Consider the following 17,327-nt stretch of genomic DNA (forward strand, 5'->3'; position numbering starts at 1 on the left):
AAGGCCGCCACCGCTTCCGCCTTTGAGGGCAGGGGGACTGCCCCGTCCCCAGTGATGCGGTGCCCGAGGAAATCAATGGCTGTCAGCCCGAACCGGCACTTCGCCGGGTTGACGATCAGCCCATGCTGGCTGAGGCGTGTGAAGAGGGCATGAAGATGGGACAGGTGTTCTTCCTCGGAGGCGCTGGCGATGAGTATGTCGTCCAAATAGACAAAGATGAAAGGAAGGCCACGGAGCACTGAATCCATCAGCCGCTGAAAGGACTGGGCCGCGTTTTTGAGTCCAAATGGCATTCGTAGGAATTCAAATAGGCCGAATGGGGTAGTCACCGCTGTCTTGGGGATGTCTGAGGGGTGCACGGGAACTTGATGATAACCACGGACCAGGTCGACTTTTGAGAAGACGCATTTGCCAGACAGGTTTGCAGAAAAGTCCTGTATATGCGGGACAGGATAGCGGTCGGGCGTGGTGGCGTCATTTAGTCGGCGGTAGTCCCCGCATGGGCGCCAACCTCCATCAGGCTTAGCGACGATGTGGAGTGGGGACGCCCACGGGCTGTCAGAGCGGCGGATGATCCCCATGCGTTCCAGGTGCTCAAACTCAGACTTGGCAATGGCGAGTTTGGCGGGGTCGAGACGCCTGGCTCTGGCGTAGACCGGGGGCCCCTTCGTAGCAATGTGATGCTCCACCCCATGCTTAGCGGTAGGTGCAGAGAAGGTAGGCTGGGTGAGGTCAGCGAGGAGGCGGTTGAACTTGTCTGCCTCTGAGAGAGAGTTGGCTAGACCTGCATAGGCCGCTTTCCTCCGCGTACATGCGAAGGAGAAGGTTAAGGCATCGACCAGACGGCTGTTCTGAATGTCCACTAGCAAACCGTAAGCGCACAAAAAATCAGCTCCGAGGAGGGGAAGCGTTACATTGGCCATGACGAACTCCCACGTGAAACGTTGTCCACCAAAACACAGTTCTACAGACCGCACGCCGTAGGTGTGGATAGGGCTGCCGTCAGCCGTCGCCAACTGGGGGCCCCGCTCCCCGCCCATGATGTCGACGTCAGTAGCAGGGAGCACGTTTCTCTGTGCGCCCGTGTCACAAAGAAATCGCCGACCGGAGATGGTGTCGAGGATGAAGAGTAGCCTGCTCGTATCGCCAACACTCATGGCCACTACTGAGTGTTGGCCCTCTCGTTTCCCGTCGGCCTGTAGTTGCAGGGGGAACGGCACCGTTTAGCTTTCGCACCAAATCGAGCGTGGTACATACAGAGTCCAGAGGGCTTGTAGCGGTCTGACGCTGTGGCGCCACCGTCGGGCCACGCCCGCGATGTCGGCGGGGGGCCAGTGAAGGTAGGAGCCAGCACCCCGGCATGGGAGGAACGTTGTGTAGCGACGAAGAATCGGTCAGCCTCCTTTGCCAGCTCACGGGGATCAGTGATGGTGGAGTTAGCGAGCGCAGTCTGGACGTGGGGCGGCATGTTGCGCAGAAACAGCTCCATAAACAGGAAACATGGCTTTTCTTGACCCAGTAGGTTTAACATCCTGCTCATTAGCTCCGATGGTTTGCCATCTCCCAAGCCCTGAATTGCGAAGAGGCGACGTGCTCTCTCCATTGTTGACAGTTCAAAAGTTTCAAGGAGGATATGTTTAAGTGCGGCGTATTTACCATCGGCCGGTGGGTCGGTTATGAAACCGCTTATCCTGGAAGCCGTAGCGCACCCCAGCGCTGCCACTACGTAGTAGTACCTGGTCTCGTCTGCTGTTATGTCTCTGAGCGCGAACTGTGCCTCAGCCTGCGCGAACCATGTAGCCGCGGAAGACACCCAAAACTCCGGCAGTTTCATTGCAACGGCGTTCGTAGCCATAATGTGTGTGGTTTCAGAAAACTTATCCGAAAACCGACGTCGGGGTCACCAGTGTAGAGCCGAAGGAACGGAGAAGACCGTAGGTTCACACTTTAGCCGTGTAGGCAACTTTCTTTAATCCACGGTAAATCCGAGAGACAACCAAACCTCAGCTCGACTGAGCGGAGGTGGCAAGAATCCTCAGAAAACTGGCTGGACAACCATAACTTAACCCTGCGTTAACCTGCCAGGGCAACCATGACTTAACCCTTAGTTCCTGGGTTGAATTCTGTCCCCAATACGTGTCCACCACAATACAAACATAGTAACGCACACACATTAGTGGGGTTTGGAGAGAGGGTGAGATGGAAATTCTCAAATGAAAAAAAAAATCCCACAGTGGGTGAGTATTGTATTTCCTGGACTGTAAATCGCTGCTCTTTTTTTTTTTTACTGTCTGGCTGGTCCCTGCAATTTATATTCCAAAGCGATTTATACAACGTAATTTTGTCGGACGAATACACTGCATTTCAACTATGGCCACTAGATGGCACTGCTTAATCTTGTGACTCAACTGAAAATCCTGTACCACCCATAGAAATTAAATGACAGTGGAATGGACATTGAACTGTTTGCCGTGGTCATTTGAGTAGTTAAAAAGAAAATGGCGATTGTTGTTCGTTGTTATGGTGCCAACACATGTCAGTGGGGCCATAGATGTTCACACTACGCCACTGCTAATTTGGTTGTTACTGCAAAACCTCACTTCAGAGAGTCTGTGACTTAAAAAAAAAAAGAAGAAAAAGAAAAGAGTCCGTGACTTGCCGAAAGTCGGCTTGTACAGAAGTTAGCCCACTACAATGGTCACAGTTCTTTGCAATGGCAGCAGTTCAAATGGCCGCTGCGGCTCTAACAATCCTGCTGTGTTGATGTGAATTGGAATCTCCATTCTACTGTCATTCAATTTCTATGGTACCACCACATAAATGCGATTTATACACCGACGCGATGTCTATGTTTTGTGTTTGTTTTTTTCCCTCACAACGTGTTTTTTGCTGAGTGCTGTTAATACTCCAGTGCGAGCTGTAGTCCGGGAAATATGGTAACTAGTTGCTTTTGCCTAACAATACAAAATATGAACGTACATCTCTCTACCATCTTGACAAACTTGTCACAAACCCAACCCTGGTAAGTCAAGAAAACATGTACAAGCGCTCCCTAATTCTATTCAAGAAAATACTGTGCATGATTACACTCATTTGGCAAACATTTCTGAATAACACTCGGCATTTCATGCAGAGACAGGGATTAAAAGACATAGGCCTATTGATAAAAAGAGAGAAAAAGAAGAAGAAGAAAAAAAAAAGAACAGTCTTGCCCAAACTAATGCCCACTGCTGATGCCAGAAAGGGTGCCAGGTGGGTCAGGGTAAATCTGCTGTTGTCTGCTCCAAGCCATGTCTCTGGTCTGCCAACAGAACAGGCACATTAACATAATGGAAAACAGAGGCAGGGAAGGCACACAATCAAGGAAAGATCAATATAAAAGCTGATGTTTATAAAAGGATGACTGGTCGAAAGGCTTCTTCTGATGTGGAACTGAAAGTCCCAACAATGACAAGAATATACAGGCATGCACTTCAATTTAAATATCTTACTATTTCTTTATAGCATGAGAAGTATCCACCTCACCATCTACTAGAGCCAGTCAAAGGGCTGGTGTGAAGAAAAAAGAAAAAAAAATCAGTGTGAAACTCACATGGACCCTGACCGCTTCCTCATACTTGTAGTAAAAGCTTGTCAACGTGGGCTGGGGAGGGGAAAGGGGCTTAATCAGCTGCATCTGACAACTGATCAAGATAAGTCATGGCACAACGATCCAATTAGAGGATAAAACTAGAGGGAAGTGGATTTCAAACAACCCCCCCCCATCCCCATAACATTGTTCTAGTTGAAGGACTAGCAAAAAGTTGAACTCCCATTGGTCTTCTGGATGACCCGCCTCCATCAGCGTTCTCAATTTCCAGTAGCCTCTAAATCCTCTTTACTGGTGAGGAAGGTGAATAGGCACAGCGAGTGTGACAGAGACACAGCGAATGAGAGAGAGCGAGAGAGCGAGTTGGCCGAGATACAATGCTCGTATAATAACGGATTCACATTTCACCTGGCACACAGCAGCTCGGTGGACACATTCTAGCCACACAGAGCCCACTAATCCCAGTGCAGCAAAGCACTACACAATGCACACCAGTGTAGTTGTTTCGATAAGTCCGCTGTGCTTGAACAATGTACCACCATTGTCTGCTATGTCTGGATTTTGCCATGATTGACATAGTTTACGGATTCATAAAAATGGGAATGCCTTTGATTGAATGTTTAGGGATCGAATAGCGAGATACACAATACACAAACGTAATAGCCCCAAACAATCATTCTTCTTTAATCCTTCACAAAAAGTCAGTGCACACGCACGCACATGCACATGCCTGAAAGACAGGGAACAGATAGTAGATCTATTATCTTTCACTATGTCAACAGTCCCTTAAGTCAACTTCACTGTTACATGAACAGCAGCAGTACAGTCGATGTGTTTGGTCTTGGCGAGGAACGCCCCTGGCCCTGTGTCTGCATGATAAGGGAGGGAGTGAAATGCCATCATTGTCCTATCCAGGCAGCTCTCTCCCACTGATGGCTCCTTTTACAGACCATCCAATGTGCTTTTGGCTAAATACCCTTGGCACTAACGGCCCTGTGTCATCTTTAAATAGCATAGAATGAGAAAGTGGGAAAAGGATAAACAGAGAGGAAGAGTATGTGAGAGGGGGAGAGGAGAGGACAGGAGATGGGGTATGTTTAAAGACCAAGAAATAAAAATGTGATAGAAAGTTAAGGAGGTGAAGATATAGGTGTCATATTCCAAATGGGAGAAAAATGCAAAGCAGCTTAAAAAGGAGTGATAGAAAGTTAAGAGGAAATGAATGGGTTCAGTAAATAGTCTTGAGAACAAATGATAAGCAGAGAGTGGTGATATAAAGAAAGGAACAGAATACAGACAGGAGACGGAGAGAAAAGAAGGGGGCAGTAAGTAACTCGGAGACTGACATGCTGGAATGACCAGTGGTGGGCAGCTTGGATGCAGGAGCTTTGTGAAGCTCAGAAAGGTCAGACAGACTATGTGACAGCTTCAAACTCACAGGGATAACAGCCCGTTATCCAAGCAAAAAGAGAGGACTGAAACCCCACAAGAGTTGCTCTTCTTAGCTTGCTGAGGAACTGAATAGCCCTTATTTTTGCAATTACGCTGAAGGGCTAGGCTAAATCTGGCAATGGTGTTATAATGCAAGACTCTCCTTCTTTATGAGGTATCAACTCTCATCTCTCTCTCTCTCTCTCTCTCTCCTCTCTCTCTCTCTCTCTCTCTCTCTCTCTCTCTCTCTCTCTCTCTCTCTCTCTCCTCTCTCTCTCTCTCTCTCTCTCTCTCTCTCTCTCTCTCTCTCTCTCTCTCTCTCTCTCTCTCTCTCTCTCGCTCTAATATCATTGGAGACTAAAGGTAAACTACCAGAATAACATGTTTCTAGTTTTTCATCTAAGACAAATGAAAAATCCAATGTCCAACCATTGCAGAACTAACCAATTAGATAATATATGTCTCATCTGTCAACATTTCACAAACTTGAAGAATATTTCAGACCTGATTGGATCTACTGAAAAGAGTTAGATTACAGACTAGGTATATTCACCACACAAAAAAAAGAGATAACATAAATGTGGATTGGAGGGTAAAGCTAGTGGCTCGGTGGCCCAGTGGTTAGCACTGTTGCCTCACAGCAAGAAAGTCCTGGGTTTGAACCCAGGCCATCCCAGGTCCTTTCTGTGTGAGTTTGCATGTTCTCCCCATGTCTGCGTGGGTTTCCTTCAGGTGCTCCGGTTTCCTCCCACCATCAGAAAGACATGCATGTTGGGGATTAATACTCCTGTCTGTGCCCCTGACCAAGACAATGGAAAGACGAACTGGAGTTGGTCCCCAGGCACTGTAGCTGCCCACTACTTCTATACAATAGGATTGGTTAAATGCAGAAGACAAAGTCATTGTAACAATACAATTCATTGTAAGAATAAATTGGCTTTCATTATAAAGATTTGGAATATCAAATCCCCTGTACTCCTAATGCTCCATTGCAAGGTCCCTTCAGTGTCGGGCGGGGGTACAGACTCCCTTGAGTGTCAGGCACTTAGCCGAAGCCAGCTGACCGCTTTCCTGGAAACAGGATTCTCCGGGGAAACTTAACGCATGCACAGGCCCACACCATTTTGCCCAGATCCCCCTGCAGGTGTACAGGGTCACCACCTGTAGAAGTTGCTAATTGCACTGGCAGAACACATTACCCATTTCCAGTTTACCACCCAGGATCATTGCAAATGGGGTTCCCTTTGACACCCAGGAGACGCTTTATTTGTTGTTCTCATATCTGTTTTCTGGTACCACTCCAATTCCTTGACACACAAAAGATGAACGTATATTTGTGTGAATATATGTGTATTTGTAATTATGCAAAAATGTCTTGCTTAGAATACAAGACAAATTTTGGTACAAACAAGATAATTTAAGTATTATTGTACCATAATCGCCTCAAAATAGACTAGAATACATGAATACATGGGTGTGTGCTCAGCGCATACGGCCGGGGGGGGGCATCTAGCCAGCAGTGGCATGGCGGGCCTTGCCCCTAAGTCGGGTGTGGATGTGTATTGGGGCCCCCACCCCCCTGCCTGCCCGCTGGGTGGGCAATCATGGCAGTGCGTTGCTCTATTGGTCATGGGACCCGACTCCAGGCTGGTCATCTGTGCTTGCTGTCCATGGCTCGGGTCCCACGTCTGCGGGTGCGCCCTTTGCCTGTGCCTGGGGGTAAGCGGTAGGGGTGTAGGCCCCGCTTGTGTCTTTGGGGACTGGCTTGTACTCCTCAGGAGCATGCGGGCTGTTGCTCTGCTGGGTCTTGGCCCCCCTCTTGGCTCAGTACTCTTCTGGGGTTGCAATGCTTTGAGCTCCAGCTGTTCTCTTGGTCATAGGGTGTCTGCACAACTGCTGGGTCTATGGGTGGCTGCAGAGCCTGTCTGCTGCCCGGAGGCACTACAATAAGTCGCAGCTCTCAGACACCAGAATTTACTGGGATTAGTCCCATGCAGTCATAGGTGGACACTTCACATACACATAAGTGGATATGTCACACGCACATACACACTGCTGAGCATCAGCCTCACACACTCCCTGGAACACTCTCTGGATTACATGCTTCCTCTTAGCCCTTTCTTCCCCTTTTATTTTCAGTCTTGTCCTTTATCACCTTAACTGCTAGCCTAAGCTCGATTTAATTATGTTTTGTCAGACATACCTCAGCATCTATGTCTTATCAGATACATGTTGTCAGTTTTCATTTCTAAGTTTCCTTGTCTCACTTGAGGTGATTGTCCCGCTCCTGCAGAAGCGGTGCTGATTGGTTGTTTAGCTGATCAAACATGCAGAAGAGCGGACCGGTGGAGGCTGTAAATGTATAACAAAAACCCTGTGCTCTTGTCCTCCCATAGATCATCTAAAGGATGGCTTTATTGTAAGTGGTTCTTGATGATTAATAAAGATTGCCTTTGCAGATGGAGAACCTGAACTCCACTTGCAGATTAACTCTGTCTATGACATATTGGCATGCAAATTCCCTATGTTGTATGCCAAGCCTGCCAACAGCACAGGTTTATAGAAAAAAAAATGAAAAGAATACATTCCACAACAGCCCTGACGGAGTGGAACTTGGCTCTTACCATTTTACTAAATCCCTAAACTGTTATCAACAAATATTGGCTATTTAAATGATTCATTCAATTCTCACAGGTATGACTTTGGGGTTGCAATTTAACATTGAAAACTGCAGCATGTCTTGTCGGTCTTCCAAATTAATTTTTAAAATGTCTGATAATATTCTTTACAACCTCTACCGAACAATGTAAATGATGAGAAAACTGAATACAACTTCACTTCTCCAATAAAAATGAACCAACATGGAATGAAGGTATAGAATATACAACGCAAGAGTGAATGCACAACAGCACCAACATGTGTACATATGCAGGCACACACCCACAAACAAAAATGAACAAACATTCTCGAGCGTCCCATGAATGGTAGAAAAACAGTCTACTTACACACGAGGGGAGAATGTGCCTATTCTTGTCTCTGTCTTTTCTCCAATATCAGCGCTTGCTGAAAGAGGGAAATTCTTTTGCGAGAGAAAAGGGTAGGGAGCATGAATTGGAGAAAGAAGGTGGTCATTCTATTCAAGTCTGAACCCCGCTGGATGAAAAGCTCAGTAAAACTGCTTACTGGGAGAGAGAGAGAGAAAGGGAGGGAGTGGGACAGGGAGTGGGACAGGGAGAGGGACGGGGAGAGGGGAGCAAACCAACAGACAGAATGAAAGAGCGAGAGAGAGAGCGCGAGAGAGAGAGCGTGCGAGAGAGAGAGACAATGGGTGAGTGTAAGGAGAGAAATCAGGGGGGAGAGGAGAAAGGGTGAGCGGGTGGGGTGAGAAAGAAGAAAAGCAATGGAGCATGTTGGAACAGCCATTCCTAATCAATCTTCACATTATCCCCCTTTGATATGCTCTGTGTTTCAGGACCATGGACAGAGAATTGAGACCCGTCTTCATAACCTCCGCTGAGGAGAGAATGGCTGCTGGCGCGAGATTAAAAAAAAAAAGAAGAACAGGAGGGAAAGAGGAAAAAGATACAGAACCAGATGAGGAAAGTTGAGTGAAACCAGCGATAATGCAAATGAAGGATGCGACCAGCAGCTGACACACAAACAATGCCAGTTTCGATTTAAGCAGAGTCAACTATGGACTCACGGATTGATTTATTTTGTTTCTCACGTGTGGTGTAGCGGATCAACGTGCACTCAAGTGGGTTGGGTTTGAGGATGCTCAGCGGCTTGCAGTGCTGAGTGGGTTTGTCAGGCTCAGGTGCTCTGATGATGTGCCACTACTCTCCTCTCTTCCTCACAGGCGTCAGTCTGAACTCAGCATAACCCAGAAGGCCATGGATTAGGTGCCTGGCTCTAGCCCCCCCTCCCATGAATCATTTTCACTCGCATGCATTCTGGTTACCCCCCTAACATTCGCTTATCTGCAACATTTTCAATGGTGTTCAACTCAGTTGACAAAAGAAAATCAGTTTGGAGAGATTCACAGTGGACCGTGGATAGACAATGGGTGAAACTGTACTATCATCTATATTTTACAGCAAAATAACATATATAGCAATGAGTTCTCATAATAGTACTGTTCATATATCGATTGACAACACAGCAGGAGATATAGCAACAGAAACAAAGGTGTGACTTGTGCTGGAAAAAAACAAAGTGGGTGGAACGATCTTAAGAAAGGAAACGAGGGCAAACACTGCCACCTGCTGACTACAAGAGCATAACCGACAAGAGACTACAGTACCATAAGTAACCTGCTAATAAACCTAGGTTCTGAATATTATCCTACCATTACGTTACTTGCTCCTCACAATTAAAAAATTACAATGGAAGCATTTTAAACGTGGCATCATCATTTAAAGAAAGTTATTATGTGGAGCTCAGGTCAGATGTTCATTAGTGTGAATCTCAAAGGTCAGTGGTTCATCAAGCAAACCATGTATTATTGGAGTGGGGTTAACAGAAATAACATTGAGCCCCTGAAAATAGGGTTGAGGCAAAATACAACAGTGAAAACAGATATGGTGCTCAAACAATAAGGCAAAGAATAATGAAAGGTCTGTTTTATTCTCCGCACTGCACACACGAAGGGATGTGCAGAATGTTTACTTGCTCTCCAAAAAGATGAGAAGGAGAGGATGATGAGAAATCTTTTGTTCAATAGGAAATTGTAACAGGGAACTTTGTATTCATTAATAAATATCCCAAACTCCTGGGCAAAAGAGGTGCTCTAATTGGGGCTAGAACCTCAAAAAAATAATAATTTTTTTTCCCTAAATTCACAGTCTTTCATTCCAGTAGTAAAGCATTAGTTTCCACTAGCAGCATCAAAATAGCCTTAATTTGTCAGTTAGATGAACAGAGTTGTAGCGTGATCCCATGTGGTTCTGTACCAGCCTCGGTGAGAAACATTCTCCCTCCGCTTTCAAACAACCATTGAGTCAAGGCCCCAGTTAAGAACAGAACTCGAGACGGACCCCTCACCACTTCACATAATGGAAGTCTGTTAGATGGGAAGCAAGTACAACATGAAACAATTATCACCTGAGACCTCGCAGTGCTATGAATGTAGACCACATAGCAAGCGTATCAGGATTCAACAATTACAGAGATTCTCAACGACACAGGTGAGTGCACAATCATTTTGCACCCACACAGACTTCAAATGAGTATCAAGTACATGTCCCTCACCTGTGAGGATAATGTAATGTGCTCACCTGAGAGGGAGTGATGGTAACTCACCAACCACACAGAGAAGGCTGGGAAAATTAAGGTAGATACAGCCAAGATACTCTTGGTCATATTGGTTGATTAACTGTTAAACGAAAAGGTAGGACAGTGCAGTTAAGGCAGCAGCACCTCTTGTAACGCACAAGGTTTGCCCAAAACATTTACAGCAGACAGCAGGTTTACAGCATGGGAACAATTCAGGAAATACCATTTTGCATTTAGCAAATAAAACCTTAGTAGTGTTTCCCAAATAAAGTTAACATAATGTAGAAGAAATACAGAACAGCAGCAGTAACACAGCTGGATGCCATGCTGTCATAAAGGTTTATGCAAACACACACATGCATACGCATGTGCGCATGCACACACACACACACACACACACACACTGAATATTCTATGTAAATCAACTGTTCATGGTCAACCTTCTTAAAATACAACGCTAACATAGTTCTGATAAAAATGTCTGAGTTGCACTCTTGCTTATTGGAAGTGGGGAGTTAAAATGCACTCACATTGTCTGTCTAAATTTAGCCACTGGAATATATAGCCTGTGGAATATATAGTCTGTAGCACACAGGGTCTAGAAACCCTGTGTACAGACCGGGGGCAAGGAGGCAATGGGAGGGATGCCAGGGTGAAATATGAAGAGGACCAGCCCTCCCAGACTTTTCCCATAGCCTTTGACCGGTGGCACCAATCACAACCATACAAGAATGAGTCCCTTTGGAAGGAGAGAGGTCTTTTGTCAGGGGCAGGCTGAATAGGAGACCAGTTCTCACGGCAACCTTGGCGTACTGCATTCTGCACTGCAACTGGACTGGGCAGAAGGCTCTGCCCTCTCCTGGCTTTGACTGGAAGATTCCTGGGAGGTTATTAACCGAATCACTGGCTGAATATCAAATGCCGAGGGACACTGGAGTCCAGTGGCTGAAGCTAATTCAAACTTAACTAGATATCTAGGCTGGCCCAAATAACATACTGAACATGCTGAACTCACCTCTTACTTGGTATGTATTTTTAAAATGGAACTAACAGAGTAAATTGCAAAGCAAGCAGCACACAGTACTTATGTACACAACGAGAGCAGTTAAGTCCCTTGTTTGTATTCCTATCACCTTGAAGTGTATTTGCCAAAACTGAATCAGCCCAGCCTTTATTTATAAAGGTTAAACTTTTGAGGTCAACTGCTACAGTCTTGCACCAATTACAAGTTATTAAATTGGACGGTTACAACTTCCATTTAATCGTCCTCACCCAGCAAACATAAAAAGTATGTTTTATCAATTTCAGCTGCTTTTCAGTTTTCCATTCAAGCATCCAGCTGCCCTTACCTGACTGATCGTTCATCATGCGGATGGCCTTGGCCTTGGCCAACTCCAATGCCGTCACCCATCTTTGGCGCTCTACTTCTGTGCTTGCCTTCAGGTGGTAGGTGCGCCCACCGCTACTTAGGACAATATTGCAGGCATCTTCAGTATCGATATGTGCCGTGGCCAAGTTGATGGTGCCACGGCATGTATGGGCCATCTCTGCTTGTGTCCTGTAACACACCATCAAACGGACAGAGACAGAAAACAGACACAAAGTGTAGTTGAACACATTGACTGAAGTACTTTAGGTACAGTAGTTTTCCTTTACTGGGGATTAATTTTAGTCGGAAAATTTAAAAAAAATAGTCTCTTGATCTTGGACATAATAAGCGATGGAGCGAGACTGAGGGTTGGTTTGGCCAATTAAAATTTCTTGGAGCAATAAGCAGAGGTGGGGAAGCAAGGAGGGTCAGAGAACTGCCATTGATCAAAGGAGGAGACAATCTGAAAGCCATGCAGCTGAGAAATCCCTGGGTTATTTCAAAGCAGATACACATTATACTCTAATACATCCACTACTGATAACCACATGTGCATGAACAAATGCAAATTAAAGAGGCGAGTCTGAAATTTACTGCAGTGTGTTCAACGTGTTCTTATTGCTTTGCTACGAAAGTATAGAATTGGGAATATTCCATGCAGGCTCCACCAGGACCAACTGTTGCACATTCAGTGGGTCACAGCTCTCTAGATAACAAGGCCATTGTCTGGCTCAAAGCCCCCATAGTGAACCAAACCAAACAATGAATAACAGCTTGGACAAAGAAAGAACACAGAGTGAAAGAGATTGTAAGGGAGAGAGAGATTGCAGGAAATGTAGAGAAAGTGGGAGAGCAAAGGAATACAAAATAAAGGGAGAACAAAAAAAAGTTCTACTATTTATGCGGTCAGTCTTTAATTTATTCTTTAAGTCTTATCGCATGAATGTACTGACTCCAAATTCATTCTATGAAACAGTCAGGTGGCTCCTAATTTCCCCCCGATGCAACATATTTTGGTTAAAAAAAACTCTGTCTTCAATTTGGTGTAATTGCTCAACCAGAACAGCCAACAATAGTAAGAGGCATTAGTTAAATTAAGTTAGCCTACATTGTGATATGTCTTTTCATTAGTTTCCTTCACAGTTACAAGAACCGATTCCTCTTGTTGTTGTGATTCTAAGAATTGCTTCAAATCAGAAAATTCAAACATGAAAACAAAAATGTAGGCTAACTTTAAAAAGGTCGAGAGAGGCTTAAATGGAAAAACAAAAACAAAACAAGGAAATGGATTGAAAAGTTCTGAGGTGGAATGCCGGCTCCCCGACATTCTGTCAGTACAAACTAAGCTCTAGGAGGAAACTGCTGTGTTGTATTGAGCCATGCATTCATGTGTGCATACATGTGCAGTGGGTCTACATTCCCTAACATCCATCCAACCATCCATACAGCCATCTTCACTGAGCCCTCGCTGCTGCCAACAGCTGCCTCTCAGCAGTATTAAGCCTTTAGCAGCCTCAGTCTCAGATAGCACTAAAAAGGGGTGCATGCTGGCTTATTAAGAGGTTCGGGGTCACAGACAAATATTAGTTTTCATCCCTTTCTAAGCTTCACTTGGCAGTGAATTTTCTTCCACCATATCAAACTGGATGAGCTGAGTCTAGGTATAAAGCTGATCCAGAACAAGCACCATAGTACAGTACTTTCAACCGGCCCTTTGTGCTGATTAATCATGCAAAGTAACAAGACCATACCGGAGCCATGCTAAGCCACAAGAGAGGCAAGGTTCCTGAACAGCCCAGTTTTGAGCCCAGCCCTGCCTTCCACTGCTGTGGAACCCTGACTTTAAATGGGTCATCCAACTATGAGTGCACTGGTGATGAGTAAAATGAGATTCATGCTGATCCCCACTGCCCTGTGGGGAGGCAAGGCCATGCAGAGGCCATGGAACTAGAGAGCCATAGAAACTGTGAAAGCGTTAAAAGAGAGAGGGACCATGAGGTAAATGAGGCATTGTGAGAGACAGGGTTGGTATGGACAGGAGCTGAAGGTTTGGTGGGTGTGAGACAGGATTCTGCATATTGTGAGAAGCCAGCAGAGAATTACAGGGATTTACCTGTCGTTCCCCTGTGCACACATCCTCATAAAACACAAATCCACCGATCTGGAGCATGTAATGACAGAACAACAGCCTATCAACAACACAAACACACACGCGTGCGTGTGCATGCACGCACGCGCACACGTGCGCACGCACGCACACACGCGCGCACACACACACACACACACACACACACATCTGCCACAGGCATGAGCAGCACACATATAAGGCATGCATAAGAGATAGGCTAATACACTGTCCACACAGCATGAGAAAGCAGATAGTGTAAAACACAAGTTGTTGGCTAGGGGCTGTTATATCCCAAGAGAAGCATTGCAAAAGGTGTCCCACTAAGGAGAGAAATTAAAACATGACACAAAAGCAATCCAAGGCATAGATACTGTGGTGCAGTCAGTGACGTGCTGACAAAGTGAAACTGGGGATACCAATTTTAGCCAGAGTCCCAACTGAAACTAATGCCAGTCTTCTGCTCTCACCCCTACCCGGCTGCATCCAGACCACCCAGACACACAAACACTGTGGACATGGCACCAGACAGTGACTAGGTGTGGAGACCAAGGAGGAGGCCATTAATATGATTAAATCCCAGCTTCCTCTCTTCTCTCCATGTCTTGAGCTCCAGTCACTCTGCTGATGCACCTGGCAGGTACACAAGGCCCCGAGTAGGCTTCAACCTCCAGCTGAGCCCATGGTCGACTAGTTCACCACTCTCCTGGACCGCCTCTCTTTACCTAATAACACACTGTGCCAACGCCAGCACCATAACCTGACTCTCCTAAAAACAAACGGCGCTGAGCCCCCACTGAGCATACAGTGTAATACTAACCAATTGCAACCCTGTTCAAGGTCCAATCCCACAACTTGGCTGAGAGGAAATCGAGGCAGATCAACTCTTCTATCAAAGAGAGGGCCAGTGAAGGCTTTAATGCTTTGTAATCGTCCCTAAAGCAGGATTTCCTCTAAGAGGTGAGTAAGCGGTGCTGAGAGCATTAAAGCTGGTAGGAAAAGTCAATTAAGAAATTAGAAATAAAAAGTTGTGCACTCATCAAAGTGGAGTGAGAACAGAGGCTTTGTCACACTTTCCTTTAAGATTTGCACAATGTTGTACTGGGTGAAACAGGCAAGTGCTCAGCAGGATAGAAGGAAGCTGGGGATAAAAAATATAAGGCTGACGTGGTGCAAAAGATGACCAGTATGCTCAGAAATGCAGCGTCAGAGCAAAAGGGAGTCAATGAAGCAAGTGCAATGTTGCATTCTATAGAACCAATTACATTTTAACTGACTCAAGTGCTGACTTTGTCAGCTCATCTGCCGAGTCAGACCACAGATTATAGTCCACCATTGCTCTGTAACTGCTTGGCCACCAGGCTAGGCCATGAACTCTCCCTGTCAAAACAACTGGGCTCGGAAATGGAGGTGATCCTTTCAGTAGATAAGCCTGCAAATGGTCAGGGTCAGCCAATACAGGCCCATGCCCTGCGTAACAAATAAAGTTCTCTCATTTAAAAGGAGGGGGAAAAAACAGATTGCAGAGAACATATACCTGATCTATACATGCTGTGATTAGTAGAACTGTGGCAAAGTGATACAAGTAACTTGGGCTTGTTGATGTCCTTCCATACAAACTAATAAGACTCATCTTGAGGGATATCATTAGATCCTTAGATAAAGACTCCATTAGATAAAGACTGAATGCTGTTAAGGGCATGTGGAGAATTATTTCATGGAAAAGCTAAATTTTTATCACAGTGTTAAAGGAACAAAGACAAGGAAAGCATTCACAGGGGAAGCAGTCACAGCTTCAGTGTTAAAGAAACCCTGAAGAGGAATATTTCTAGGGCTATTCACAATTGTACTTTTTTCAGTGTACTTACCTCATAATTACTACACCACAAGACAACATGCTATACTAAGAAGCCCATAACATGATTTTTTTTAAGATTATTTTTTTGGGCATTTTTTCTTTATTCAATAGCGTGAACAAGATAGTGTGAACAAGCCGAAAGAAGAAAAAGAAGATTCAATAGCGATAGTGTGAAGAGGCAGACTGGAAATGTTGGAGAGAGAAAGAGGGCTATGACACGCAACAAAGGTCGCCAGCTGGAATCAAACCAGCGACAGTTACATGCACTGTAACCACTCGGCTACAGAGACGCTCCCACATAAAATATGTTTAACTATTATTTGACATTTAGTATCCACACGTTTATTACCATTAAAAAAATCATCTGAAGAGGAGGAAAATGTGTTGTCAATGGGCTGTAGTTTCATTATTCCTCCACTTGCAACAAGAAGTGCAGACAGGCGACATGAACACATGCACATGAGGGCACACATAAAGCCTGAAGCCAGACAAACAGAGTGGTCTGTCTGCCAGGCAGACATCAGTGGCGGGGGGCGGGGGGGGGCATTAGTAAGGATCTCCTTTGTGAGAACTTGTACGCTCCACTGCCTCTGTGCTCAGATGTCAACAGGCTACCCTGACATCAGGGACAGCAGTCACCTTATAACATAATGGACTATTAATAGATAGTGGAGGAAAAAGGTATCTCTCCTTTCACAATCAGTACAGACAAGAGTGGGGCGGTGGCTCCCGCACTTCCAGTTCCACAATCCAAATACTGGCAAGGGGACAACTGGGCTCTTTGTGACGGTGCAGTGCTAGTGTGTAGTGCAACACTACATGATGACATTAGTTTTGTATCAAAGCGTGGTACCCTCATCTCCAAAGCCAATTTGGACAATCAGCTTTGCATTTTTCTAATAACAGAGAATAATATGGCATTACTTATCTTGTGCTGTCACTACTGTAATTTGGGGGTTTTCTGAATCTATGATATTGAACTTTAGGGGACAGCATGTTGAGTAAGGAAATTGCACTTGAAACAGAAAGTGAAGGCAAGTCCAAAGTGTCCTCGACCTGGATACACTGCATCCCTGGTCCACTTACTTAAGGTTCACTCTTCTATAGCTGACCCTATGCGCTGACCTCCCTGCAACAGGGGCCAACAAAAAAAATAAGAGAATTTCTACTTTTTCAAATAATCACAAAGCTGAATTAACACATTAGGGTATACATTAGAGGGCTTTTAAGCATATTGTAATCTGATTTGTTACAGCATTTGCACATTTTCAGCCAAATATCACACTATAACGTACCAATAGCAGCACTATTGGCAAAGGCATGTAAACTCTAAGGAATAGACCTACATTCTGTTGTGAACCATTTAATTATAAAAACTGGGTTGGATAGGATGAATAAATGTTGTGACATGTAATCCTCCCCACTTCTCTTCAGTAAACCATGTGCACAAAACTGAGTGCTTCGTATTTTTGGATCATTACATTTTTTTTTACTTCTATCTCATGAAAATGGTAGCTATTCCATACATTCATATGATATTACTTTTGAAGTCTAGGGCTACTTAAGCACTGAACAACTTAACTGTAAATTCGGGACATTCAAAATTCTAGATTTCATCTGTGAAATCACCAAAGAATATGATGGACACTGAGGCTGGGGAGGAGATGCAACAGAGTAGTAT

At 45.1% G+C, this 17,327-nt stretch overlaps 1 protein-coding gene across 1 annotated transcript in view; it reads right to left on the bottom strand.

Annotated features, from left to right (window-relative positions):
- osbp2b (oxysterol binding protein 2b) overlaps positions 1-17,327 on the bottom strand; it is a 96,235-nt gene that overhangs the window by 77,100 nt on the left and 1,808 nt on the right. The window contains 1 exon segment of the mRNA XM_056274790.1: positions 11,644-11,852. Coding sequence (XP_056130765.1) covers positions 11,644-11,852 — 209 coding nt within the window.

Source organism: Lampris incognitus, chromosome 1 (assembly GCF_029633865.1).
Source record: "Lampris incognitus isolate fLamInc1 chromosome 1, fLamInc1.hap2, whole genome shotgun sequence".
Classification (NCBI taxonomy): Eukaryota; Metazoa; Chordata; class Actinopteri; order Lampriformes; family Lampridae; genus Lampris; species Lampris incognitus.